The following is a 27,949-nucleotide window of genomic DNA, read 5'->3' as shown; positions in this document are numbered from 1 at the left end:
ACCAAGAATAATCTCCTTCCTGTACTTTCGCTGTACTCCTGGCGCCTATTATAGTACTGAACAGCTCCTAACCAACATTACATTGCATACAGCTGAAAGAACCCTGTAACAGTTTCATTTTTAAGTGTCACACATTAAGCCTGAAAACTGTCATTTTAACTTGAGCAGCGGTGGTCTCTGGCTTTGCAGCCCTCACTGTGGCCACGTCGTAGGGAGCCCAGGACAGGTCTGGGTCACGCATGCGTGGTGCGCATCCTGTCCCTGGCTGTGCAAACTTGGGCAAATCACTTTGCTCTTTGCTTGTTTCCGGATTGTAAATTGAACGAACAACACCGTACTCATCAACGATCCTTAATCCTTTTCCTTTCCTTTCCTCTCCCTGCGGGTCAAGACTGAGTGATTGTGCTGATGGCAATGCTGCGGACACATTCTGGTTGAGCGATGTGTCTGCCTGGTAAATATATTCAAGTTGATGGAGGTCGGGACGGAGTGGCGGATGCTGTCCAGAGAGGTAGGCTGGCAGGGAGGACGCGAGTACTCGGGTCAGTGAATAGGAACAGAGAAGTGGTGGTCGGAGGGGAAGCACTCCTGGGAATGTCCCTGCCTGCCGCCCCGAACAGGAGAGGGCCTAGGAACTCAAAGCCTCGGAGCTGGCATTCAGATCCTCTTTTTAAGAGGAGGAGAGTTATGAATCAAAACGCCACAGACATACGTGTCCCCATGTGCAGACTTCGCGGGGGTCTCGGCCACACTACACGGCTCGGACCTTTCCTCCGAAGCCGCCGGAAGCGGGGGCGCACGGCCGGGCAGGGTTCACGGACGCACTTCCGCTGGCGGCAGGTCTGAGGCTGGATCGGTAAGTGCGGCCGCCTCCCTTGGGCCGGGATAGGACTGGCGGGAAGACAGCCAGTCGTCGCGGTGGGACCCCCAGGTCGGTCGGGCGCGGGTCGGGGGAGTCACTGCCTTGCTCTGCCGGCGCTGGAAGTGCCGGCGGAGACTCCACAGGAGCCCGCCCCCCTGCCGGCCAGCGCTCCAGAAAGTTTCTGAGACTCGGACTCCTGGGTCACTGATATTAATCCGAGGAGTTCTATAAGGGCCATCCGTTTGTCCAACTCGGCCGCCTACTCCCGGAAGCCTTTTATGGTCAGCCTTGTGGCTTAAAGGATACACAGACAGTCAATACTTTCCGAGGCTGGGGCACCGTGATGTGCCAGTGCGGTAAACGGGAAAGGGGTTTGTAATCTGGATGGTTAACTTACTATATTGTCTTATTCGCTCGAAGATTTAAACTAGTAGAAGACAACACGTGTAAGTGGACTCCATATCCTTTATCTTGAGTTATTCCTGAAACAGTCTTTCTCCTGCGGCTGGTAAAGTGGAGGTGTTTACCAAAGCTGCCCAGTGAGTAAAAGATGCTAGGTACGGAGAAGGCACTAGAGGGCCTCCTTGCGTGGTCCTCTGTTCTGTGTCCGGAACCCTAGAAGTGTCATGCCTGGAGCCAACGGCTGGGTGACCAAGTCACAGTGGTTAACTGCAGCACTCTAAACTGAGGTCTTACTAAGTGCCAGGCACTGAATTTAATTTATTCTTAAAAAGACGCTGTATAATAAGATCTGCTGTTTAGTTAATCGCATTGTAACATTTTTCTGGTTTTGGAATTGTGCTGTGGTTATATAAGATGTATGTTAATATTACGGGAAGCTGAGTGAAGGTTATAGGGACTGTTGTGTACCTTTTTAAAAAAAATTTTTAGTAAGTTTAACGTTATTTCAAAATAAAACATTGTTTAAAAGCCTCTAGGTAGCAAGTTTAAAAAAAAAGCCTCTAGGTATTTTTACAGAGGGGAAGAGTTTGGAGATGTTGCTGCTGCTGCTAAGTCGCTTCGGTCGTGTCTGACTCTGTGTGACCCCATAGACGGCAGCCCGCCAGGCTCCAAGCTACCACGTATTAGAAAACATGACAGTATTCAAGCCGAGGTCTTTTGGAATCCAAAGCCTAGGCTCTTAATCACTGCCCATCATGCTAATCAATTGTTAGTCCACACCACATTTCCCTAAATCCATCAGTTCAGTTCAGTCGCTCAGTGGTATCCGACTCCTTGCGACCCCATGAATCGCAGGTCGCCAGGCCTCCCTGTCCATCACCAACTCCCAGAATTCACCCAGACTCAGGTCCATCGAGTCAGTGATGCCATCCAGACATCTCATCCTCTGTCGTCCCCTTCTCCTGCCCCCAATCCCTCCCACCATCAGAGTCTTTTCCAATGAGGCAACTCTTTGCATGAGGTGGCCAAAGTACTGGAGTTTCAGCTTTAGCATCATTCCTTCCAAAGAAATCCTAGGGCTGATCTTCAGAATGGACTGGTTGCAGTCCAAGGGACAGACTCTCAAGAGTCTTCTCCAACACCACAGTTCAAAAGCATCAATTCTTCGGCACTCAGCTTTCTTCACAGTCCAACTCTCACATCCATACATGACGACTGGAAAAACCATAGCCTTGACTAGATGAACCTCTGTTGGCAAAGTAATGTCTCTGCTTTTCAATATGCTATCTAGGTTGGTTATAACTTTTCTTCCAAGGAGTAAGCATCTTTTAATTTCATGGCTGCAGTTACCATCTGCAGTGATTTTGGAGCCCCAAAAAATAAAGTCTGACACTGTTTCCACTGTTTCCCCATCTATTTCCCATGAAGTGATGGGACCAGATGCCATGATCTTAGTTTTCTGAATGTTGAACTTTAAACCAACTTTTTCACTCTCCACTTTCACTTTCATCAAGAGGCTTTTTAGTTCCTCTTCACTTTCTGCCATAAGGGTGGTGTCATCTGCATATCTGAGGCGATTGATATTTCTCCCGGCAATCTTGATTCCAGATTGTGCTTCTTCCAGCCCAGCGTTTCTCATGATGTGCTCTGCAGATAAGTTAAATAAGCAGGGTGACAATATACAGACTTGACATACTCCTTTTCCTATTTGGAGCCAGTCTGTTGTTCCATGTCCAGTTTTAACTGTTGTTTCCTGACCTGCATATAGGTTTCTCAAGAGGCAGGTCAGGTGGTCTGGTATTCCCATCTCGTTCAGAATTTTCCACAGTTTATTGTGATCCACACAGTCAAAGGCTTTGGTGTAGTCAATAAAGCAGAAATAGATGTTTTTTTGGAACTCTCTTGCTTTTTCCATGATCCAGCGGATGTTGGCAGTTTGATCTCTGGTTCCTCTGTCTTTTCTAAAACCTGCTTGAACATCTGGAAGTTCACGGTTCACGTATTGCTGAAGCCTGGCTTGGAGAATTTTGAGCATTACTTTACTAGCGTGTGAGATGAGTGCAGTTGTTCAGTGGTTTGAGCATTCTTTGGCATTGCTAAACCCATAGGCCCTGCTTAAGTCTCCTATTACATGGAAAACTGAAAGCATCTATACCCACACAGCCTGCTACCTACACTGACATAATTTTAGTATTCAACTGTCTTCCCTAAGCGTGACTTCACCTTTCTATTTCTTTATCAACATAACTTTACTTGCCCTAAAAGATAAAAGTTACTGATAATTATGTGTTTTAACACCTTGGCCCTCAATCCATTTTTGTGAATATCAAACACTTCAACTTTCAATAGATAGGATTTAGACTTTTCAAAACCTTCAAGTGAAAATCTTCACCTGTACTACTGTATCACTAAACTTGCCCAATTCTTATCCTGCCTTGAAAGATCTGCCCCCCAAACCTCATAAATATTCTGACTTTGCCTTCTCCCCTAGGAGGCACTAGCAAGACTATCAAAGTGCTGTCCATCTCTCATAAGAATAAACTTAGCTTGGCCATATCAACTAATTGTTTGGCTGTTATTTGGAGGAATAAGGCATCCAACAGTATTCCCAGTATTGTCAAAAATGTTGTCTCTTGAAAAACATTCCTTCTCCTATTTAGAAAAAGGTATGAATTGCCTTAAACTTCTATTTTTTACATTTTCTTTATTGAATTCTCTTTAATTTAGGGTTGAGCTTCCTTTTTCTTCTAGAACAGAAAGATTGAACTTAGTGTGTGAACTCAAATGTTGAATCAGCCTTCCTATCTTTTTAACTGTGGTTTCTGTAACCCTAGGAGTGTGCCCTAAAGGATAACACTTGTAGCAGCAATCCTCCTCTTGGCCCATTGGAGCAAGAATGGCCACTGTTTTCCTTCTAGAGGTTCCTAAAGAGTCAATAGGGGCTCTTTGAAGTAACTAATAAAAAAGGGCATGCTGGGAATAAGAAATCTGGCCCAAAAGAGAGCAACCAAAACAACCAGGAGTTATTCCACAACCACTTCCCATAGTTCTGCTACCAAGAGACTCCATGGTCCTTTGCAGTCTTGTGCCAGCTCTGGGTATTCTACTATGAGCCGTGTAAGGCCTGAGATACCCACCAAGGAGCAGACGTTGGACTTGGAGGTGCTGGCACAGCTCAACCATACTGCCTGAGGAACTGCAGGACTGGATACAGAAGCAATCCAGAGAGTGGGGAAGAGGCAGTGGCTATGCTGGAAGATCTGGAGAGGAAGTTAAATTAATCAGGCCAGCAGATAGGAAAGGGCCCTATGCTCCGTGGAGACAGAGTTGGGAAGTGGGCATCCAAGCTGGTCCTTTGTGGGATCTCTGGGGATCATTTACTTGTGGGCCCTTCAGTTGCCTAAATGAGCTTGCTTATCCTCAGGTTTCAACCCACGCTTGGACACAGGAAGTACTTTCTGAGACATCAGTACCTCTGGATCCAGCTAAGAAAGCAGCATATCTCCAGCCTCACACCATGGAAATCCAGCTTCAGGACCCTCAACACCAACAGGATTGTGGTTAGTGTTGACACGTAGGTCATATAGCTCCCCTGAAGACCTTAGAATCGTTCATTATTCAGCAGATGTATATTAAGTACCTGTTATATTCCAGGCACTGTGCAAGGCATTGGGTATAATAAACAGAGTGGACATGATCTGTTTTCATGGAGCTTACAACAGTCTGATGACAGAGGCATTAAACAAATAACCACACAAATAAATATGCTGTGATAGATTGTATATGGGGAGAGAGATATGTCAGAGGCCTCTTTAAGAAAATAATGCACTGCTGCTGCTGCTGCTGCTGCTAAGTCACTTCAGTCATGTCCGACTCTGTGCGACCCCATAGACGGCAACCCAAAAGGCTCCGCCATCCCTGGGATTCTCCAGGCAAGAATACTGGAGTGGGTTGCCCTTTCCTTCTCCAATGCATGAAAGTGAAAAGTGAAAGTGAAGGTGCTCAGTCGTGTCCCACTCTTCGAGAACCTGTGGACTGCAGCCTACCAGGCTCCTCTGCCCATGGGATTTTCCAGGCAAGAGTACTGGAGTGGGTTGCCATTGCCTTCTCCAAATAACATGCTAACTAATCCTAAAAGTAGAATAGGAATCAACCAAATGAATAGTAGAGGTGGAAAGCATTGTAGGCCAGAAGGGCATGTGCAAAACCAAATGGGAAGGAAATTGGTGGGTTTGAAAGATGGCCAGTGTGACTGTCTCCAAGCTGTCTTTTCCTCCATTTAGCGTCTTTTGTCACACAAAGCAAACTACTTTTCCCTGCATTATTTCTACATGGTTATAAATTCTGCCCTTTACTCTGGGCCCTAAAAATGTGATTACTGCAGGGAGAACATGGCTTGAATGGGATAATCTCTCACTTTTTTTTTCAGAAACTATTGATCATTGAGGAAGTGGCCGCATCTCTCACCCTGAAAGAGTAGGGGTTGTTGGGACTCTACTCAGAGGAACTTCTGTAGGAAAGACAGGCAAAGGAATTATGTGATCATGCTTTCCTTGGATGAGGTTAGATGGGAGGCTAGGGTCTGCTAAAGAACCTTCTCTGTGTTAGTGCTGTTTTCTTGAGAATTTCAGTCTCAAATAACCCACAGAGTGTACTTTCAGATTTGACAGATTCTCAGTGTTCTTTGTAAGAAGAGTAATAATGTCTCTGGGAGCTAAAGCAATTTCTGTCTCTTTTATCCTGTGTGTCTAAAGTCTAATCTCCTTGTTCTGCATGTTTGGACATGTGATACTTCTCTTTGGCTGATCTCTCATGTTTTAATATTCCTAGAGGTCTTCCCATTATTCCTTAGAACACTCTGCACAAAGTTGTTTCATGCTTCCATCTTGCTACCTGCCATTGCTGGCTTCCTGTCTTGTTTTGTTACTCCCACAGTTTCTGCTCTTTCATCCCTCTCTACCCAACTTGTGGTCTCCCTGATGAACCCACTCTTATCTGAGATCTTCTGTTGTTTACAGTGATTATTCATTGGATCCCTCTTCATCCTCCCTGATTTTTCTCCACTCTTTTCTTGAATCACTCCCTCCCCGTCCAGTGGCTGCTAATCTTCTCTTCCTTTGCCATCTCCCGATTTCCTCTTCAAATGTTGTAAAGTCATTTTGTTAGTATATTGAAGCTGTGTATGTCTAATAAATGTTTCATTTTATTTCCTATATATTTCAGTGACATTTGAATACTGTGTTTTTTACTTCAGGTGATGTGATAAGAATAAAGAAAGAAGAACCTGATGAAAAGCAGGAACTTACTGTAGATATGGAATCCCAAGAAAAGTTATCAGACCAAATCAATGGAGAGGCTTTTGAATGTGGAGAAACCCAAGATCATAAAGGATGGATGGAAACATATCAGAGAAACACTTCAAATGAGAAGAGATACAAGTGTGATGAATGTGGGAAAAGATTCACTCTAAAGTCAAGTCTCATTAGACATAAAAGAATCCACCCTGGAGAGAGATCCTATTCGTGTAATGTATGTGGCAAAACTTTCATTCAGAGCTCAGAGCTTACTGACCATCAGAGAATACATAGCCAGTTAAAACCACATCAGTGTGATGAGTGTGAGAAAGGCTTTTATTACAGGGCACATCTTGTTCAGCATCAAAGGATCCACTCTGGAGAAAAACCTTTCCAATGTAGTGAGTGTGGGAAAGCTTTTCATTATAGTGCAGGCCTTATTCGACACCAGAGGACCCACACAGAAGAGAAACCATACCAGTGTAATTACTGTGGGAAAGCTTTTCATTACAACTCGGGCCTTATTCGACACCAGAGGACCCACACAGGAGAGAAACCTTACCAGTGCAAGGACTGTGGGAAAGCTTTCTGTCTGAGCTCACACCTGATACAACATCAGAGAGTTCATACTGGAGAGAAGCCATACCAGTGTAGTGAGTGTGGGAAAAGCTTCAGCCAGAGCTCAGGCCTCTTCCATCACCAGAGAAGCCACAGTGGGGAGAAACCATATGAATGTGATGAGTGTGGAAAGGCTTTCAGTCATAGTTCAGCTCTTGTTGGACACCAGAGAATGCACAGTGGAGAGAGGCCCTATGAGTGTGATGTGTGTGGGAAAGCTTTCGGCTATAGCTCACATCTTCTGGGACACCGAAGAATCCACACCGGAGAGAAGCCATATGAATGCCATGTGTGTGGAAAAGCTTTCCGGCAGAGCTCACACCTCATTGTACATCAGCAAATCCACACTGAAGAGAAGCCCTGGTAATGTCCAGAGTTATGTAGAATTTTCCATCTATGCTCATTCCTGTGGGACATCAAAAAAGCACAGCTAGATGTAGGGAACTCTGTGATCACTATTGCAATTTCAGCAGTCACTCAGAAATACTTATAGAAGCTGAGATAGACAAGCACCTGACAGTTTACCAAACAAAACACTGATGTTCTGCCACTGAGCACATCATGTGACGAACTAGGACATTGGAAGGGTTCATTTCATTATTCTGAAACTTTTCTTCTCTGAAGCAAGTGGCTCCAGCAATCTAAATGTTCTGTTAGACATATAACGAGATTTTAGAGATTACTACTGTTTCTTTTCTCCTTCCCTTTCCATTCTTCCCTCTTTTTTTTTTTTTTTTTGGCTAAAGTATGAATTTAGAATTAACATCTGATCTACACTTAAAAAAAAAAAACTATGAGTTTTTGGTTAGCTTGATAAAATATATTAGCCTATGAACTATATACACTAAAAATATTGTGTCCTACAAAAGCCATTGGAATAATATTCCAATAATAATATTGGAATGAACTATGACTTGCATGGGTAGGATAGGTTAGGGGTGGTGGAGCAAGATTTATCTTGCAATTTCCCAGTGACCTTTTGCATCTTAAATCAGAGAAAGCAAACAGGCCAATGGGTTCTATTTAGCCTGTGCATGCATTTTTCTCACAAATTATGATTATCTCTTGGTAATATAAAATTATTGCCATTACTTAAAGAGATTTTACATAAAATCTGACTTTCCAGATTCTCTTACAAAAATGCATGATGTGGCAACACCAGGCACCACATTCCCATGTGGGAACAATTGGCTAAACCTGACTATTGTCTAGCGAGACATGGTCCCCACTGCCTCACAGCTTCCTACTGTCTTATATACCTCCCTTCGTTCATTTTGCCTGTGTGACCCCTACCGCTGCCTTAAGGATTTCTCAAGGAGGCTTCAAGGCTCTAGGTCCCTTACCACCAAAACAGCTTCACTTTAATTAGTTTTATATATTGGCCTCCCAAATAAGATGTCTCTGAAGATTTTCTGCTAACAACAGTTTGAAGATTTAAATAATAAATTTTAAAATGTAACTTGAGCACCTTAAGGTAGAGGAAAGCCACTTTAAAATTTTCTTTAGATAGAATTTATAGGTAATCTATTGAAAGTCAATAATAATAGCTTCTAAAGAAAAGCTCTGACAAACCTAGACAGCATATTAAAAAGCATAGTCATTATTTTGCTGACAAAGGTCCATCTAGTCTATGGTTTTTCCAGTAGTCATGTATGGATGTGAGAGTTGGACCATAAGGAAGCCTGAGTGCTGAAGAATTGATGATGTTTTTGAACTGTGGTGTTGGAAAAGACTCTTGTCAGAGTCCCTTGGATTGTAAGGAGATTGAACCAGTCAATCCTAAAGGGAATCACCCCTGAATATTCACTGGAAGGACTGATACTGAAGCTCCAATACTTTGGCCACCTGATGCAAAGAGCTGACTCATTAGAAAAGACCCTGATGCTGGGAAAGATTGAAGGCAGGAGGAGAAGGGGATGACAGAGGATGAGATGATTGGATGTCTTCACCAACTCAATGGACATGAGTTTGAGCAAGCTCCAGGAGATGGTGAAAGACAGGAAGGCCTTGTGTGCTGCAGCCCATGGGGTCACAGAGTCAGGCACAACTGAGCGACTGAACAACAAAAACAACAAACCAAATTCTTAGAGAGCAGTTAATCAGGTGAGATGAAAAACAAAAACACATATGAAGAGAATCAACATTTAAGTGAAAAATTGAAAAAATGCAGGTCCAAAAGTAGAGATCATTTGGAGAAGAGAACCGTTGAAATGTGAAGCATTCAGTAATAGAAGCAGCTGTGGGAAAGCAGTGGGTTAAGGTCTGAATAGGCAAGCGGGGAGGGGTGAAAAGAAAAAGCAGTTAAGAAAGGAAAAGATGAGGATAAACTGAGAGAAGGAAAGCAGCAAAGAGAAGTTAGGGGAAAGGGGGAAAGGTCAGAAACATTAGAAAAACAAATTTCAAACAGGAAATGGAAGCAGTGAAAACAGAAGTGAAAAGGCAATCTATAAAGAAACATGAAGGAGAGATTGAGGATTTGCAGAGGCTGGTGTACTTGCTTTGATCATGGATCTCCCAGTGACTTCAGAGTAATAATCAATCCTTTATTTCCATGCCATGGAGGCCAAATCCCTCATATGAAAGAACCAAACCTGTATTCACTAATGTCTTTATGAATCACTCAGGATCCTGGCCCTGTGTGGGTCTCTGAGATTTGAGACACAGGACACTTCTCTTTTCTCTACCATACTCTAAGCCCCAGCTTGAACTCTGCTCAGCCTGGACTCTACCTTCTTAGCAAAACCAACAAAGCAAAAGGATTCTCTTGAAGAGCAATAATATATTCTTGGCCTCTCTGGGATGCATTGTTCAGTCACTTAAGTCATATCCAACTCTTTGGCACCCCATGGACTGTAGCCTGCCAGGCTCCTCTTGTCTGCGGGGTTTTTCCAGGCAGTAATTCTGGAGTGGATTGCCATTTCTTTCTCCAGGGGATCTTCCCAATTCGGGGATCAAACCTGTATCTCCTGCATTGGCAGACTGATTCTTTAGCTCTGAGCCACCAGGGGAGCCCCTCTCGCTCACCTAACCAACCACAAATCATTTTCTTGGCTCTATTTTCAGACAATACCCAGGATCTTGCCACTTACCACTCCTACTGCCTCCAGGCTTGCATATTCCATTAAAGAGGAAAAAGCACGTTGAGAGATAGTAATACCCATTATGAATTAAATAATATCTGCAAAAGGAAAAGCCCTTCGCAAACTATGATAGTAGCTACCATTTGTTGAACGCCAGTGTCCCAGACACTATACCAGGCACCTTATTATATATCTCATGTAAACTTTCCATCTCTTCTATAAACACTATTATATCTCAAACAGTGTCTACATATAATTTTTAAAATGAAAAGTTTTATTATATTACAGTTAAGCAGCCTACTAAAATATTTATAGAATAAGATCAAACAACTATTTTAAACATTTAAAGTAGCAAAAATTGGAAGTAAATGACCACAAAATGTCAACAGTAACTGCATATAGGTGATGAAAATAGATTCCTTTTGTTTCTATTTCTTTTATATTCCAAATGGAAAAGTTAGAATTTATCTATACATGTAAACTTTTTAAAAATTAAAGTACTACAGAATATCTGAGCCTTCCTGGAGATGATTTTTTAATAGTTTTGTGTTTGGGTTTTTTTTTTTTCAGTTTAAATATTTAAATATTCAGTTTAAATATTTCAGTATTGACTTATGAATGAATTTTGGAACTAATGGTTTTTCATTAAGATTTTTAAAAATTTTGGTAGCATACTTATTTCCTCACCTGCTATTATTTGATGAGAAGATACTGATACTATCTGATGAGGAAACATTGATAATTTTTCTGTCAGTTGGATTTACCATGGGTTTGTTGTTTTTATGGGCTTGTTTACAAAGATTTCATTCTTAGATTTATTAACATGACTTTTTTCTAATATCTAATTCATTTACTTCTTTTATCTTGATTTCGTCTCTAACCTTTTCCTTGGGGGTTTCTTCCTCATTCTTTTTCTGATTTCTTGACTTGAATTCTTGGTTCATTTTGTTTCTGTCTGTCTAAATAGTGAAAGCAAGTGAGTGCATATATCTACCAAGACTGATTTTTTTTAAGTTGTCAACTATGTTTTCTGGGTTTTTATTTTGCTTTGTTTTGTTTTGTTAGTCTTTCTGGGAGATAAACTAGAGAGGAAAGAGGGAAGGCTTTCCTTGTCATACACTGTCTGCTTATGTCTTGGTAAAGAGGTCAGAGAGGCTTTTATCCCAGCAGAGGAAGGACATACCTAAGCCAACAGCAGAGACAGGATTTTAACAGGATATCGGTGACAATGGTTGGAAGCCTCATTTTGCCTGGTGTTCAACCACTCGACCACAGCCAGTGCTCCAAGGTACTGGTGAGTTGATTCTCTGAAGCTGACAAGTGACTGAAGCCAGGGGTATCTGAAGAATACTCAGAGCTACTCAGGAAGTTCATGGCCTGTAGTGAGGTTTGTGTTTGAAAACCTGGTAAAAGAATTTGATAGAACAAACATTAAATAAGGAAGGAGAGACATGCTAATAGTCCATCATGCACTGAAGGGGAAACAAAAATACTTAAGCATTTTCTAGGTTTTCTACTTGCTCAGTTGGCTATGTGAGACATATTATGCAGAGCAGGGGTTATTCTTTGTCTAAATTTTATAAAGCTTACTTGATAATTCATTTCTACACCCTTTCTAAATGTTCCACCTAGGTTTACTTGATTACTTATATTTACCCTTCAGAAGCACAGGGAAGTTGGATCTGATTTTCATCTTAAAGGAGTTACATTCTTTTACAGGATAACTTGTCAGGCAAAGAATTTCAGAGAGAGAAAAGAGATATTGCAAGCAGGAAAATTATTTGCAAGTTGTGAAAAATAAGGTTTTAAAAAATTATATTTTTCTGTTTACGCCAGTATTAGGCTTTTATTTAAAAAAATTTAAAATATAGTGTATTAAAAAAGTGTGGGTTCTCTGTAAGTTTATCCCAAGTGATAATCATTGAGAACACAAGATGATTATTTTACAAAAATGATGATATCATATACTGTTTGTTTACTCATATCCCTTTAGCATCTTGTAGTTTTTACTTTTAAAAATGACTGGGCATGTAGAAACTTAAATTCCCAAATGTTAGATGTTTGGGTTTTCCAATATGAAAAATGTTTGTGTACATGTTCAAACATTTGTAAAACTATTTTATATGGATAATTCAAAGCTAAGTTGCTGGATCAAGAGGTATGAACATACTAATTTTAACAGCTCTTGCCTTCCAAAAATATACAACTAACAGTGCCTCTATTTCCACATACTTTTCAATATTGAATATTATCAATCTTTGTCTTTCATAATCTTTAGGATTTTAGAAATCTCATTGTTTTAATATAATTTCTTTATCAATTTTGAATACGTTTTAACAGTTGTTTATCAAAAACTGTTCCAAAAATGCTGACTTACATCCTTTGCCAATTTTTCTGTTGGCTTGTTCATGTTCTTTTCTTTTTCAGAGATATTTGCTTATTAGGAAAATTTGCCCTGTGTCTTTGAGATGTGTGGCATATTGTGTGTGTGTGTGTGTGTGTGTGTGTGTGTGTGTGAGCTTATATTTTAGGGGTTTTTTTTCCCATTGAAAAATTCTAAATTTTTACATCACCAGTTCCATTTATCTTTCTCTTCTTGACTTTTCAGTTATGTCTTTAGGGGTTTTATGCCATACTTAGAAAGGCCTTCCCCACTCCAAGGTAGCAATAGTTTCACACTTAAAAGTTCATCTTTAACACAGCAGGCAGAGAAATCTTCAATGCCTAAGTCTGATCATGCTACTCTTCTGCTCAGAAATTCTGAATGGCTTCTCCTTTTGGAGTACAAAGTAATATCCTTACGCTCACTGACAATCACATTTCTCTCTCTGTACTCCCAACACCCTTTTGTTCCTTCAGCTCCAGACACAGAAATCTCCTTCCTGTTCTTAGATTATTTCAAACACAGTTCACTCTCGGCCTTTGCGTTTTCTAACTCTCTCCCAGAAACACCTTTGCCCCTGATGGCTCATTTACTCATCTTCCTGAGTCTTTGCTCAGAAGTCCTTGGTGATCACCCTATTAGAATTGCATTACTACTTCATTCTCATCCCAAACTCCATATTTTCTTTATTTTCTCCAAAGTACTAACATCTACCCCCTAACAATATATTTTTCTTGTTTATTGCCTGCCTCACGCCCCATCCTTTCTGCCACCCACCCTCCACCCCAAATTATAAATTCCATGAAGGCAAAGGCATTGTTCTGCTTTAAACTACAGTTCCAGCTTGCAGAACATTGCCTGGCATGGTAGGTGAATAAGCAATATTGTGAAAGAAAGAGGAGGAAAAAAAACACCTAAGCTTCCTTACGTATCATATTGGTAAAGATCAAAATATTTTGTAACATTATGTTGACAAGTATAGGTTAACATCACAAGTGGGTTCCAAGATTAGTAATTTGGCAGTAACAAAAATACAAATGCTCCAACTCTGCACTCTAGTAAATCCTTAGCTCTAGAAATATATACTATGGATATACCCTTATACACAAGAAGTTATGTGCAGGGTAATTTATTGAAAAAGAAAACAACCTACATAACCACCAACAGGGTCATTATTAATAAATTATGGCATAGTTGAACCCTATGTGATTATTTTTCTTTAAAACAAGAGCAAAATGAAATGTCTTTTATGTACAAATTCCGGAATCAATTAGTAGAAGGAAAAAAAAAAATTGCAGAACTGCTACCGTGTGTGTGCGTGTGTAATTTACAATGTATTAGTTTTCGGTGTATAGTAGTGATTCAGTTATTACATATATATATATATTCTTTTTCAGATTCGTTTCCACTATAGGTTATAATTCTTTATAAATATTGAACCCTGTGAATGCATTACGTATTCACATTGTTTAATAATTGAGTCAAAAACTTTGAGAGGGAACTTTAAAAAAAAAAAAGCAAAGAAAACTTCAGCGAGCGCTTAAGTCCCATAAGTCAAATGTTCACAAGTGGGGTCCTCCACGAGCTAGAATTGACTCCTCCACCGAGGCGAGGCTTCCTAGAGCGGCCCGGAAGTGCCTGGCTGACAGTAGCGGAGCGTCGATTGGTCAGTCAGTCTTTGTTCAGGCCGCCTCAAAGGACGCTACCTGTCGCACTTGTTCCTCCAGGCGTGAGGTGAGTCTCTCCCGGCTCCTAAGTGGAGGAGGGGACAGGGCACAGTTGTAAGCAGCAATCCACTCCCCACACCTCCCCCTTCCAGGCTGCCCCTCCAAACAGCTACGAGGGAGGACTAGGGCCGACATGCCGGGAGGACTAGGGCCGACATGCCCGGAGGACGGAGCTAAAGGGGAACACTGATTGTCAGTTGCTCTGCGAGGGTACTCTTACAACCCTCTTCCTGAATTGGAGCATGTACCCCACAACCACTGAATCCTACGGACCGGTCCACCTCAGGTTGTGGAATGAAAAAGCCTCTTAACAAAGTTATTAATACTCCGCGTTTACTCAGTGCTTGCTGCCAGGCCAAGGGCTTTGCCTACTAATTTACACATCAACCCTATGAGAAACCTGAGAATTTTTACAGATGAGGATCTAGTAACTTGCTGTGAATTACACAACAGCCCAGATTCAAATTCATGTTCCTGCTTCAGTGTTCTTATTTATAGCCTCATATCAGACTGTTTGGGCTTCTCTGGTGGCTCAACGGTAAAGAATTTGCCTGCAATGCAGGAGACCCAGGTTCAATCCCTTGGTCGGGAAGATCCCCTGGAGAAGGGAATGGCAACCCACTCCAGTATTCTTGCCTGGAGAATCTCATGGACAGAAGAGCCTGGTGGGCTACAGTCCATGGGGTCGAAAAAAGTTGGACATCACTGAGCAACAGATTGTTTACTCAGTTCTGGTAGCTTCCTTTTATTAGTGTTTGTGTTCACAGAAGTTTTTGTCATTTCTCTATGGCAAAAGGTTTTTCTCTGAGACAAGATTCTGAGAGATTCCCCTTGACTCAGTCCCAGATAGAGGATTAATCTCCGGAAAAACAGCCCAGAATGACCACATTTCTGGAACATGAAGAACAAAAAGGACTTCTAATAGTTAAAGCAGAAGACCATTACAGGGGACAGGACTCTATCTCACAAAAGTCCAGTCCTCACAGAAGGGAACTCTTCAGGCAGCACTTCAGGAAGCTCTGCTATCAGGACACACCTGGACCCCGTGAAGCTCTTACCCAACTCTGGGACCTTTGCCGCCAGTGGCTGAGGCCAGAATGCCACACAAAAGAGCAGATTTTAGACCTGCTGGTGCTTGAACAATTTCTGAGCATTCTTCCCAGGGACCTGCAAGCATGGGTGCAGGCACACCATCCAGAGACTGGAGAGGAGGCGGTGACTGTGCTGGAGGATCTGGAGAGAAAGCTTGATGAACCTCGAAAGCAGGTGGGAAGGCGGTGATCATTTGGCTGTGAGTTTTCAGGGTATATGCACCCAGCCAAAGCAACAGGTATATGCAAGAATACCTAAAAATATTTTAATATGTTACTCTAGAGAAGAACAAGGCTTAGGGACTGACACTGCCTGTGTCAAATAACTGAAGTGTGACTGAGTAAAAAGAGACATTAGGCCGATTCTATGTCAGTTTGGAAAGCTAGGATCAGTGAGAAGCTATAGGAAGGCAAATAGGTGTCAGAGGAAAACAAAGAATTTTCTAACATTCATGGTTACCTATACACAAAATGCTTCCCTGGTGGCTCAGCTGGTAAGGAATCCGCCTGCAGTGCAGGAGACCTGGGTTCAATCCCTGAGTTGGGAAGATTCCCTGGAGGATGGCATGGCAACCCACTTCAGTATTCTTGCCTGGAGAATCCCCATGGACAGAGACGGCTGGTGGGCTACAGTCCACGGGGTAGCAGAGTGGGACACGACTGAGTGACTAAGCACAGCACATACATAAAATAGGCTACCTTGTAATAAAAAACTCCCCTTCAAGGAGGGGTTCAAGTAGATAACAAGGATATTGCAGAACAGCACTGTCTAATTGTGACCCATTCACATTTAATACCTATAATTAAATATACATTTAATATATGGTAATTAAATATAGTGAGCCATATATGTAAATTTTTAGTAGCCACATTTGTGAAATTAAATATATTTACCCAAAATATGTAATCATGCAATCAATATTAAACATGAGGTATTTTAATTCTTTTTTTTTTTCAGTTTTCAAATTTTGGTATGTATTTTACATACCTCAATTTGTATTAGCTATATTTCAGGTGCTCAGTAACCACATGTGACTAGTGGCTATCATATTGGACCACACAGTTACAGAAGCTGCTGCTGCTTCTAAGTTGCTTCAGTCATGTCTGATCCTGTGTGACCCCATAGACAGCAGCCCACCAGGCTCCTCTCTCCCTGGGATTCTCCAGGCAAGAACACTGGAGTGGTTGCCATTTCCTTCTCCAATGCATGAGAGTGAAAAGTGAAAGTGAAGTCGTGTCTGACTCTTAGCGACCCCATGGACTGTAGCCTACCAGGCTCCTCCATCCATGGGATTTTCCAGGCAAGAGTACTGGAGTGGGTTGCCATTGCCTTCTCCTAGTTATAGAAGAAATGCCCCCATTTGGTGGAAGTTGAGTTCAATGATATTTAAGGTATCTCAAGTCTCAAGAATATGATTCTGGGCCTCTGCAGATCACTCTTAGAGACACTGAATTTTACTCTTCAGTGTCCTGAAGTGTAGATTAGCCTCTGTCTCTTTGTTTTTAGTCATTATTGCCATTTGCAGTTAAATGATAATGTGTCCTCTTTTCTGTGGCCCTGGTACATGCTTCTTCTGATCTTGCTCCGAAGTTCTTTCCGTTCTTTCACAAAATCTACCTTACACACCAAACATACTTCATTTTTCCCAGGTTCCAGGCAATTCAGAAAGACAGGATGCACTTTTGGACAAGTTGGCCCCCTTGAGAAGGCCACATGAGTCATTGACTATCCAGCTTCATCCCAAGAAGACCTGGCAGGAGCAGAAATCTGGGGCGGCCCAAAGGAATGGTAAGTTGTAGGCGTTTGTGTATATGAAGGAAGAGCTGGTTCCTTAGATGAGCTTCCTCATTTTCTTCTCCTTTTCAAGTTTTTCTGCTTGTCCGTCACTTCATTGTGGAAGATTTTATCTCCCTTCCTCCCTTGACCTTATCATTAGACTTAGGTGCTATTTTTTAATGAGTCTTATGGGCAGGAGGTAGAAGCTGAAAGATACAGACCATTTTAATAAGCTTTAGTAAGCTTAACTGTGTGGAATCTTCACTTATGTTCTGTAAGAAGCCATATAATAAGTTTCTCTCCTCACCTTTGGGAGACAACAGGACATGCACTTATAAAATAGTGCACAATAATAATTAACATGTCAACATGCTAAATTCTATTATGTATAACACAGAGGTTATTATTATGATGATTAATGGTTTGTCTGTACAAAACTTTAAATTCTAGATGGTCTTTCCTTATGTTTTTATACAAATACTTCTGGACAGTTTCACTCTGCTTCTCATTAGTGTAAGTCCAGAAAAATACACACTTCCTATACCTAAAATTGTAAAGGTTTACATATGTGCTGCTACCAAAATAACATTTCAAGGGAATACTATGCAGTTAAAATATGAATTGTATTTTCTAATTCTAATCTACTGAAAGATGCCTCATGAAATCTAGCTATCCTGTGAGGCCTGTGGATTCTTAGGGAAGTCCATTTTGTCTGCATTGAACAGTGTGAATATGACTTTTTTCTAAAGTGCCACCCTGGCAACTTTTTTAATCTATATACCCCCCCAATCAGGCTCCCTACCAAAAAACAGACAAGGAAAAAACAAAACAACTACCCCACGCACACACACACACACACACACAACCCTGGAGAAATCACAAGAAACACGTTTGAAGAAATGCCTCTCAACTTTATTAAATAATATAATATCTGGTCCGAATCCTCATTTTACAGTTGAACAGATATACCCACAGTGGCTGTGACTTTTCCAAGTTTCCATAGGAGTTAGAGGGAGAGCTGGGGCTCCTGCCTACTAATCCAGAACAATATTTTAAAACCATCATGGTAATAACCCAATATAGCCAGTGTCTTTTAAAATAAATTTATTATTAAATAGACTTCTTTATAAAGGATCTTGTTTTAAAATTTTCATTCTATCCATATCAGCAAGATTATGAATATTATCTGTTGGCTAGGGTAATGAAACTCATCTCTGTAAACATAACTTGGAATTATAATTGAGGTCATTTAATACAGAATTATCTTCATATATGAGAGAACTTGGAGAACTAAGTGTCTTGCAGTTCTTTCTAACACATTGTCAGGTATTTCAAAGGAAACTTTTTGGATATGCTATTAACCCACAACACTGACTCTCTGGTAGTAGTAAGTGATAGTCTCCCTAACTTTGTTCCTATTTCATTTCACTCAGCATTTAACCTTGTCCTTTCCCTCTAGACTGTCAAGCAAGTTGTACATATGGTAATCAGATGGTTTTTATGGTCATATCCTCATCCCAGTGACCAGCAGGACTGGGCTTATCTGAAATGATAAGGCAAATCATGGATGTGCCAAAATAAAATTGGAAGAATAGCCCTGGTAGAAGATGCAAAAACGAAATAATCCTAATCTTGTCTCTGAAACAGGATCTCCTAATATCATATTAGCCTGGGATTAGCTGGCAATTGGAAAAGATACATCAAGAGAGCCGTGAAACTCCAGTTGGCCAAGTAAACTGCAGGTCCCTAAGATGAGAAAAGTTCACATTTGACAGTTTCCATACAATTTTCTTTACATTGTTCAATTGCAAATATAATGGAGAGGGTTATAATTTGAATTGCTAACCCTATATATATTTTTTGTAATTCTTTTTAAGTCCTGGTGAGGGATTTTCTCCAGACTTTTCTTGAAGTCATGGGAGAAAGATTCATCCTAAAGACTGGTAGATTCCTCTGAAGGTAGTAACTGACCACAAGTGCCAACTTTCTGTGCTCTTTAAAAAAAAAATCATCTTCATCAGTAAGCCACCAAAAACCAACTGTCAGTGCCTCCAGTATGTCAAAGAAGCAGCTGAGCCAAGGTGTTGATGTTTGAAAACACTTTCTTAATGGAATGGTGGCATCTGTAACTTCCATGATTTGCTTAACGATCATTAACCTATTAATACTAACTTAGCAATACTTCTGCCACACATTATAATTTTCCACATGCTTTATCATACATTTCCTTATCTGATCAAACAATAGGTAAGGAGGAGGGTACAGAGGTGATATGGAACCAAATGGTTATGATCTGCCAACATTTAAATAGTTATCAGTAGAGCCAGGACTGAAATCTTGACCTTCTGGCTCTAATCCAGTCCTTTTTTTCTAGCCAGAGATAAAATGGTATTTAGATTCCTTAGACTTTTTTTTTTTTAAACTATTGCCTGATTTAAAATATGTATTGTAAAGAGGAAGGTAAAATTTGAGGAAGATTTGGTAGCAAGAGGACATTGTGATGACAGTGAAAAGTGAGGTTCACTCAGTCCAGAGCCAGTGTTTTCCACACCCAGCCCAGGCACTGAAATGTTCTGGTAGGTCTTGCTGTTTCTCCTGTTATGCTGAGTGGACCACTGAAAACCATGTGATTAAATGATTGTTGCACAGTTGGGATTCCTAGACCTGTTGAGATGGAGGTTTCAGCATAACCAAACAGGTGACATCCAACATTAGACCACATAGGATTACCCCCTCCAAATCATTAAAACACCTACTTCCTTATAAAATTTATTGAGTACTTGCTGTGTGTCAAGTTCCATGCTAAGCTTGGGGTTGAGGATATGGGATCAGGAAGAGGGAAAAAAGCACATCCAATTTAGGAGGTCAGGGAAGACTTCCTGGAGGAGACAGCATTTGAGATGGACCTTGAATAATAGGTAGGTCAGTGGCTCTCAAAGTGTGGTCTCTAGACCAGCAGTATCTATCATACCGAGAACTGCAAATTCCTAGGCTGCACTCCAGCCTTATCAGATCACAAGCCCTGGTGGTAGGGAGTCCAGCGATCTGTTTTGTTAAGCCATCCAGATGATTCTGATGCACAATAAAGTTTGAGAACCACCAAGCTAGGATTTAGACAAGAGATGATAGCAAGGACATCAGTTTCAGAAGAAAGGATTCAACCCAGAACATATGCCAGACCATCTACTGTCACTTTCTGCTTATCTTCCTCCCTCTGTTTATCCTGACCTGCATGGTTTCTCTCTGCTTTTAGCTATTATTTATACACACTTCTCTCTCTCCTACTCAGTACATTCCTCTCAAATCCCTCATCCCATTACCCTCTCCAATCACTTTTACTTGGTTTTACTCCCACTTACTACCTATGTTTCAGACCCCTTAAATTTCTCCCAAAATACCTCCCTTGCCTTCTTTGTTTTCTAATCTCTCTGTTTATCCTTCTTAATTATCTTTGGTATATCTGGAGTTCCCATTTACCACTCTGGATTTGCACATGATTGCCTTGTCCACATTTTTGCTTTTTCTTCTCCTCCTAGTTTATTCCCAATTAATAATTCTGATGTCATTCTTAGTGGTCTCTTTGTAAATTTCTTCCCTATATTGCCAATATATGTTTTGATGGTGCCAGTTATCTAATTTGTGCATTGTATGTGATTTTTCATTTTTATAACATATTTTTAACATTTGCATGTTCTTTATTCCATGGGTTTCTGCTTCTCAAACCTAGAATAGGACCTATTTGTATACTGTACATTTGTTACAGGTGATGAAACCAAGACTAAAACTGAAGAGTTGTCCCAGAAGGAAGATAAATCCAAAGACATGGAATTCTTTGGGAAGATAAATGACAGACTTTACAAAGAAATTTTTCAGTATCCTGAATCCAAAGATGCTTTTGAAAGTGAGGGCATTTTCGAGTGGCAACAGAGGAAAAGAAGATGCTATAAATGTGACAACTGTGGAAAAAGTTTCAGTCATAGCTCAGACCTTAGTAAACACAGGAGAACGCACACTGGAGAAAAGCCCTATAAATGTGATGAATGTGGAAAATCTTTCATTCAACGCTCACATCTCATTGGACATCATAGAGTACACACTGGGGTGAAACCCTATAAATGTAAAGAATGTGGGAAAGATTTCAGTGGGCGCACAGGTCTCATTCAGCATCAGAGAATCCACACAGGTGAAAAACCCTATGAATGTGATGAGTGTGGGAGGCCCTTCCGTGTAAGTTCAGCCCTTATTAGACATCAAAGAATTCATACAGTAAATAAGTTCTATTAATATGGTGTAAGTAACAAAAGTTCTTTAGTCACTCAGGCCAAATTAGTTATCAGAGAAATCTACCTTGGAGACCTTGAGTATCCTAAATGTAGGCAAAGCTTCAATCATCATTAAAAATTTCTCTGGCACCAAAGAATCTACCTGAGTAAAATCTCCTTTTATTTCTAAATTAGTCTTAGAGTTGTACACCCTCGAAGTCTTAACATGAAAAGTAGTTTGGAGCATTAAGACCATGCTACCCTTTTTTAGTCTGATGCTGATTCCAGATTGTTACTGCAGTGTCTACCATCTGATCCTGACCAGAGGGCAAGGATAAGAGTTAGGGAGGTACAGAAAGATTTCAGGGCAGAGACAGCCTGGAGTGATAGTGGCAATAAAAGAAAGTCCAGTGGGACCTGGGATAACTGTTGCCATAAGGCAAAGGAGGCATGATGTTAAAGGAGATCTAAGTAGTTGTTAGTACCATGAAGGATTAGTCAGTGCCCTAGTAAGTCTGTAGAAACCCACAAAAAATTGATGAGGATGCAACCAGTTGGAAAGAAGAGCTCTGAGTCCAATGACAGCCACAGTTTCTGGAAATGAAGATGTTATATGTTAGACACTGTAATCCAGAATCACTGGGTTCTAGCAGAGAGCCATCCTGGAATGATGGCACCTGTTCTAAAACAACCCTAAACATGGAAGGCAGTTTCTCAAATTGTTGTGAAACCTGTGTCACTTCTCCCATCATTTTTGGAGGGAGGCAAGAACTTGTAGTTTTCATGAACTAGTAGAACAGACAGTGACAATTAAGAGGTACCTAAAGGAAGTATGGGGACAGTTCTTTCAGACACAGGTGAAGGGGTGGTTAAACTGGCGATTCTGAATGAGGAACCAATAGCTATGAAGGGAAGAAATGGCTGACGGTTGGGGAGGAGGGCATGTCAGAGGTATGCACAGGCATTGGTGAAGAGAGAGGAAACAAGACAACAGAAAGGGATAGAATGAAAAGAGAATGATAAAAAAGGAATAAGGGTATAGGGAAAGGAACAAGATAAGAGATGGTGATGGGGAAGAGAAAAGGGTGACAATTCTAATATTGACATCAATTATATTCGAAACAGTGGGGTACATGTCACAAGCCATGCAAAGGTGAACAGATCAGCTTATCCCAAGGTCATTGAGTCATACATGCACATGTTATTTATGTTATCTTTATTGAGTCTGCAGTCTCATCCTGAGCATGAAATTATTTATTTATAGTCTAACCAAAAAGTCCATCAACAGTGAAAACCTACTAGAAGCTTTGAAATGCTTCAAAACAACCTGTTCTCCCCTAAGTAATATCACGAGAGAGATTAATGTTCTAAAAGAATAGATCTCTCAGTCTTTCTTACTCAAATCCTCTAGAGCACAGTTTCTCAACCTTGGTTTTACTGACATTTTCACCCAGACAATTCCTTGTGAATTTGTCTCTGCACTGGGATGTTTAGCAGTTTCCCTGGCCACCAGCAGCCCCAACTTGTGACAAGCAAAAATTTCTTAAGAGATGCAAATATTCCCTGAAAGGCAAAATCTTCCCCCTACCCCACCAGCCTAGTGAAGAATCACTGCTGTGTAGGAAAATACTGTTCCACATCATATAAGATTCAACTTAGAAATATATTTGACCAGCACTGCTAGACCATTTTACTACCCCACAAAATGATTCCCAAAATACCTAAAATCTATGCAGCACACATGCTAAAGTAGTCTACTTTAGGAAGCCATACCTCACTTAGTTTTGAGCACCAGAGGAATCTGTCCTCAAATATGACCTGTATAAAGAGCTTACAATTGCATTTTTCTAGACCTTCTTCCCTCTACCGTACTTCTGATACTACCCTCTCCTTTGCCCCTTTTGACCCAACGATGAACAGACATTTTATCCTTTAACTATCTGTGCTGTCCAGTACAGCCACTAGGTACATGTGACTATTTAGCACTTGAAAGATGGCTATGTAACTGAGGAACTAAATTTTTTTTCACTTTAATTTAAACTTAAAAACTGATACTCAATTCAGTTATTGGAAAACCTTTAAGTATGTTTAGAGTAATTTGTGTATAGGAATCTATTTTTTCCACTGAATTTTATTCAGTCTCAATCTAGATCAAGTACTTCCAATGAAAATTTAATAACAATTGAGATGTGTAACAAGTGTAAATACTGACTTTCAAAGACTTAGTATGAAAAAAGGTATTAACTTTCACTTATAAGTTTAGATTTCAAAATAATATTTTGGATATACTGGTTTAAATAAAATATATTAAAATTAATTTCATCTGTCTTTTAACATTTTTAATGTGGCTACTAGAAAACTTAAAATTACATAGGTGGATCACATGACATTCCTGTTTATTGGACAACACTGATCAAGATCTCATTCTCAGGGCAGGTCCCATTCACTTTGTTCCAAACCACCTCAATTCTGTACATCTAAGTTCTGCTGTGCCAAAGACTTTATACCTATTTCTTTTTATTCATTAATCCAATAAGTATTTGCTTAGTGCATACTGTGTTCCAACCCTCTCTTCTAGGTATTGGGGCTATAGCAAGATAAGATCCCTACTTACATAAGCCTACATTACAGTAAAGGGAGACAAGACATATCAAAGACGATTAACGGTATGTGGAATATAAACAATGAATTGAAACAGAGTGACTGACTACTACAAGTAATCAGAAAAGGCTTTTCTGGAGAGCTGACATATTAACTGAAATATAAATGTCCAGCCTTGGGAAGTTCTGCAGAAGACCATGCCAGGCAAAGGGAATAACTAATACAGCCTGTATGGTAAGAATGAATCTGATGTGTTTACAGGAAATGAAAGAAAGTCATTGGGTCTAAAGCATTGGCTTAAAAGAAATGTGGTATAAAGTTGGGCTAAAGAGGTGAGCAGGGGATATGTATTCTAAGCATGGGGCACCACTGGAAGGGACATGATCTGATTTATCTTTTTAAAAAACCCTTCCAGCCCTTTAGGGAACCAAGAGTGAAAAAAGAGCAGAAGTAAGAAAACCAGTCAAGAGCCTATTGCAGTAACCCAGATGAGAGAAGGCAGTGGCACCAACCAAAGTGGACATGAAGAGAAATAAACAGAAGGTATATTTTGGAGATAAAGCCAGAACAATTTGCTAAAAGAAAAGAATGGCATAGACCCCCTAAATTCTCACACAAAAAGATGTTTAAATACTGGGTTAAACATTTGAAATTCCATTTTTGTACAGTCAAATATCAGCAATTTCAAATGATTTAACTTAGTAGAAACAAAATAAGAACAGAGAAGAATCTAGAGAGAAATGGAACAGGAAAAAGGACTCTGAAATTGTGTGGGGGCCTAATCAATTTGTGAAATGAAAATCTGTATACTTTTCTCCTTAAAACTCTGTGGAAGGCACCCTTTGTTAAGCTCTTTGTCTAGACAGAAATTGCCAACAAACCTGATTCAGAACACTGCTATAATAACATGTTTCAGTACAAACTTTCTTCTGGATTGCACATTTCCTAAACTGATAAAATCAGGTTATCAATGAAAGGCAGTAGAGCAGAGGTTGAGAGAAGACTACCTGGGTATGAATCCTTGCTTTTCCTGTTTCTAAGTATATGACCTTGGCATATCCATTTTCTGTGCCTCATATCCCCCATCTGTAAAACAGTGGTAACATGGTGTCTGTAAGATCAGACCCCGGGGGCCATGATGAGCCGCCCCTCCTTCTCCCTCCCGCCGGCGAGAAGGTCCCTAACGGAGGGAGGCTCCCGGATCCCGGGGACCAATGACAGCACACTTCGCCGCTAAAGCCGCCCCGCCCCAGCCGCATAGAAAGACCTATCAGCCCGCGCCGCCGCGAACCGGCAACCTATCATACCCCCATCCACTAAACCCTGCCATCCCTCGCAGCGTGCATATATAAACAAACTTCTAACGCGGCCCAGGCGCAGGGACATCCTCGACCTGCCCCGTTCGGTTTGGGAACCCCGCCCGGGAGCGCTTCGCCATTAAAGCCTGTTAGACATTCTTTTGGTGTACCCGGTCGTCTTTTACCTAACAGTGTCTACCTCAAAAAGTAGGAATTACAGAAGGGACCAAATGTCTTGGGTTTAGAACAGTGCCTGCACATAGTAAATACTGTTAGTATTAGGCTAGACCAATAGTGCTGTTAAGTCTTTTTGTTCATCAAAATGCATCATGTTCAGCATTTCTTCCCCTCAAAGCTGCTTAAATTAGTTGAGTGGTATTTTATCTTCATGAATTCACTGCAGCAACTGTTGCTGTTGTGTATGTGTTTTCCCGTAATGTTAACCATTACCCTTATTCTGAACTGCTCCGTAAATACCTAACCCAATCCCAGCCTGGACGATCCCACCCGACGGAGAGCACCATCTGCGTCGCCCTCACTTGGGCACTCACCCACCAGCCCTCGACTCCCGGCGGTTTCCAGCCCCTGGCGCTGGGCCCAGCTCACAGCGCCGTTTACCCGGTCGCAGAGGCCGACCCGGGAGCTCCGGAACCGTTAGCTACCGGAAGTGGCCGGGACGCGCGAGAGCGCGAGGAAAGGGGCTGGTCTTTCCCGGATCCAGAAGCACTGAGGTTGGCGCCTGGGAAGGGGCTCAGGATCCCTGGTTGGGGAAGCGGAGAACCGTTTGAGGGGTCCAAGAACTCCGTCATTTAAGTGGGTTCTTGGGAGGGAAAGGAAGTAGGTCATCTTTCCAACATGAACTTGAAATAAGTCATGTTCTTCTATACATCCTCTCTCTCATTTTCGCTGTTTTACACACCTCATTTTTGGATTCCTAGAGAAGGCTTTCTGATTAAAGTGAAATCTGAGCCAGACCTTGAAGGATGGACAGAGTTTAGATAAGTGCAGAGTAGTAGGAAGTGTACTTCTAACAGAAGGGTCAGTATGAGCAGAAGTGTGATACTGAGTGAAATAGCAGATAGGAGAATCAAGCCACCTTCTATTAAGTCAGACATTAAAGAGATTTGCAGAAATGTAAAATGATTCCACCACCCCTTTTACTTTTTTTGTAAACACAGATAAACTTTATAAAATATTAAAGTAACAAAATATGCTACCTAACATGTAATGGGTACCTTACTGTTATTTTAAAGAAAAACTTTAATTCTTCAGCTTTAATTTCCAACACAGCAAATCTTGTTTGATGTGACCCATGTAAACAAACTCTTTGGAGTCCTCACTAGTTTTTAAGAATATAAAAGGAGTCATGAGACCAAAATATTTGAGAATATGCTATTCCATACACTATATGAAGTGATGCTTCTGAAACTAAAATGTAGAGCAACTATGGAAAATGCAGGAACACCTTGAGACCCTAGGTGTGGAAAATGTTTGGAGTCTTACTAGAAACATGTCATCTGCTTATACAAACAGGGAAAGTATGAGTGACCAGAGTCTTAACATTTTTTTTTGTATTCTGGTGGGTCTTTCATTGCTGTTGGACCTAGTGACTCAGGAAGTTAAAAATATGTTCTAAACCCTGGTGTGGCTAATTCTAGTAGTGATTTTAAAGGGTTAAAAGTTTATTTTTTATAGTAAGAAGTCAATAGGTGTTGAGGTCCTTTAATGGACTGGAACCTGGTGGTCGGGAGTCGACCAATAAGAAAGTAAAGGAGAGAGAAAGAGGCTGATATTCCTTGATTTACACAGAAAGCCAATAAAGCCCCCGCACGGGGCTTGCTCTGTTCATGAAGGCCTCAGGAGCCGTCTGCATGGGGTGAAGGTGCAGAGCGCCTTCTCAAGAGGGTCTTAGAAGCCCGGGCAGGAAAGTGAACTCAGAGAGACTCTGCTCTCCAGGGGATCAGCCTGAAAAAGAGAGAGAGGGAGAGAGAGGGAGAGAAAGAAAGACATGGGGACCAGAGCTCTGATGGAGCAAAGGTGTTTTAATCAACATAGTGTGGGCATATATACTATCTTACAAGGTAGTTATTCTCAGCAAAGATAAAGGTTAAAATTCCAGACTTACAAAACATAGGCGATCCATATTAAAGAGAGAGAGTTGTAAACAATCACTTTTACCGTATGGTTCACAAGAAGGAAGAGGGTGCTTATCACAGTATAGAAAAACTAACGAAGGAAATGCCTGGATCCCTCAGCTCCCGGGAGAGGCTTGCCTCTCCTCTTAATTCCTGGGTATTCAGGAATTAATAAGGAACAGAGAATTCCTGACAGATACAAAACAACACACAGGAAGCCTCCTGTTAAATGCTTCCTGACAAATAGGTAATATATCTGTACTTTAATAATTCAAGAAATGGTAGTATTAACATGTTATTTTTAAATGTGGAGGTTAATTAAAAAAGTAAACAGAAAGAGTTAAAGTGGTTGCCTCTGGGGAATAGATATTGATAACAAAAGGGAAGAGTGAGGCCTGATCATAACTTTCCTTCCAAGG

At 40.9% G+C, this 27,949-nt stretch overlaps 2 protein-coding genes and 1 long non-coding RNA gene across 8 annotated transcripts; 2 read left to right on the top strand and 1 right to left on the bottom strand.

Annotated features, from left to right (window-relative positions):
• Positions 1 to 235: 235 nt before the first annotated feature.
• On the top strand, positions 236 to 10,771 carry LOC138425599 (zinc finger protein 79-like). Of its 3 annotated transcripts, none has more exons than XM_069563719.1 (3): positions 236 to 511; positions 4,689 to 4,824; positions 6,519 to 10,771. In XM_069563719.1, exons 1-3 carry the CDS (start codon positions 473 to 475, stop codon positions 7,541 to 7,543), a joined length of 1,200 nt encoding a protein of 399 aa, XP_069419820.1. In that variant the 5' UTR covers positions 236 to 472; the 3' UTR covers positions 7,544 to 10,771. The 3 variants fall into 3 exon arrangements, with proteins under 3 accessions (XP_069419820.1, XP_069419821.1, XP_069419822.1); XM_069563720.1 differs by having other exon boundaries at positions 299 to 856; XM_069563721.1 differs by lacking the exon at positions 236 to 511 and adding an exon at positions 852 to 931.
• LOC138425659 (uncharacterized) lies at positions 6,877 to 26,071 on the bottom strand. Of its 3 annotated transcripts, XR_011251294.1 has the most exons (7): positions 25,947 to 26,069; positions 25,105 to 25,183; positions 15,918 to 16,125; positions 15,425 to 15,712; positions 14,346 to 14,391; positions 11,440 to 11,659; positions 6,877 to 7,582 (listed from the first exon to the last, which is right to left on the bottom strand). It is a non-coding gene; the product is annotated as an uncharacterized lncRNA (long non-coding RNA). The 3 variants fall into 3 exon arrangements; XR_011251292.1 differs by lacking the exon at positions 15,918 to 16,125 and having other exon boundaries at positions 25,947 to 26,058; XR_011251293.1 differs by lacking the exons at positions 15,425 to 15,712; positions 15,918 to 16,125; positions 25,105 to 25,183 and having other exon boundaries at positions 25,947 to 26,071.
• Positions 12,399 to 21,654, top strand: ZSCAN16 (zinc finger and SCAN domain containing 16). 2 transcript variants are annotated; one of them, XM_069563730.1, is made up of 4 exons: positions 12,399 to 14,373; positions 15,163 to 15,632; positions 17,108 to 17,246; positions 20,998 to 21,654. In XM_069563730.1, exons 2-4 carry the CDS (start codon positions 15,246 to 15,248, stop codon positions 21,516 to 21,518), a joined length of 1,047 nt encoding a protein of 348 aa, XP_069419831.1. In that variant the 5' UTR covers positions 12,399 to 14,373; positions 15,163 to 15,245; the 3' UTR covers positions 21,519 to 21,654. The 2 variants fall into 2 exon arrangements, with proteins under 2 accessions (XP_069419831.1, XP_069419832.1); XM_069563731.1 differs by lacking the exon at positions 12,399 to 14,373 and having other exon boundaries at positions 15,159 to 15,632.
• Positions 26,072 to 27,949: the final 1,878 nt, after the last annotated feature.

The sequence above is a fragment of the Ovis canadensis genome, chromosome 20 (genome assembly GCF_042477335.2).
Source record: "Ovis canadensis isolate MfBH-ARS-UI-01 breed Bighorn chromosome 20, ARS-UI_OviCan_v2, whole genome shotgun sequence".
NCBI classification, from domain to species: Eukaryota; Metazoa; Chordata; class Mammalia; order Artiodactyla; family Bovidae; genus Ovis; species Ovis canadensis.
This window is presented reverse-complemented; position numbering and strand designations above follow the sequence as displayed.

Bases quoted from the DNA above. Each gene is read 5' to 3' on its own strand.
- LOC138425599 (XM_069563719.1), top strand. From the start codon at position 473: ATGGAGGTCGGGACGGAGTGGCGGATGCTGTCCAGAGAG. The intron at 512-4,688 runs GTAGGCTGGCAG...GCTTATCCTCAG, and splicing joins GGCGGATGCTGTCCAGAGAG to GTTTCAACCCACGCTTGGAC. The intron at 4,825-6,518 runs GTTAGTGTTGAC...TTTTTACTTCAG, and splicing joins TCAACACCAACAGGATTGTG to GTGATGTGATAAGAATAAAG.
- ZSCAN16 (XM_069563730.1), top strand. From the start codon at position 15,246: ATGACCACATTTCTGGAACATGAAGAACAAAAAGGACTTCTAATAGTT. The intron at 15,633-17,107 runs GTGGGAAGGCGG...CATTTTTCCCAG, and splicing joins TTGATGAACCTCGAAAGCAG to GTTCCAGGCAATTCAGAAAG. The intron at 17,247-20,997 runs GTAAGTTGTAGG...CATTTGTTACAG, and splicing joins TGGGGCGGCCCAAAGGAATG to GTGATGAAACCAAGACTAAA.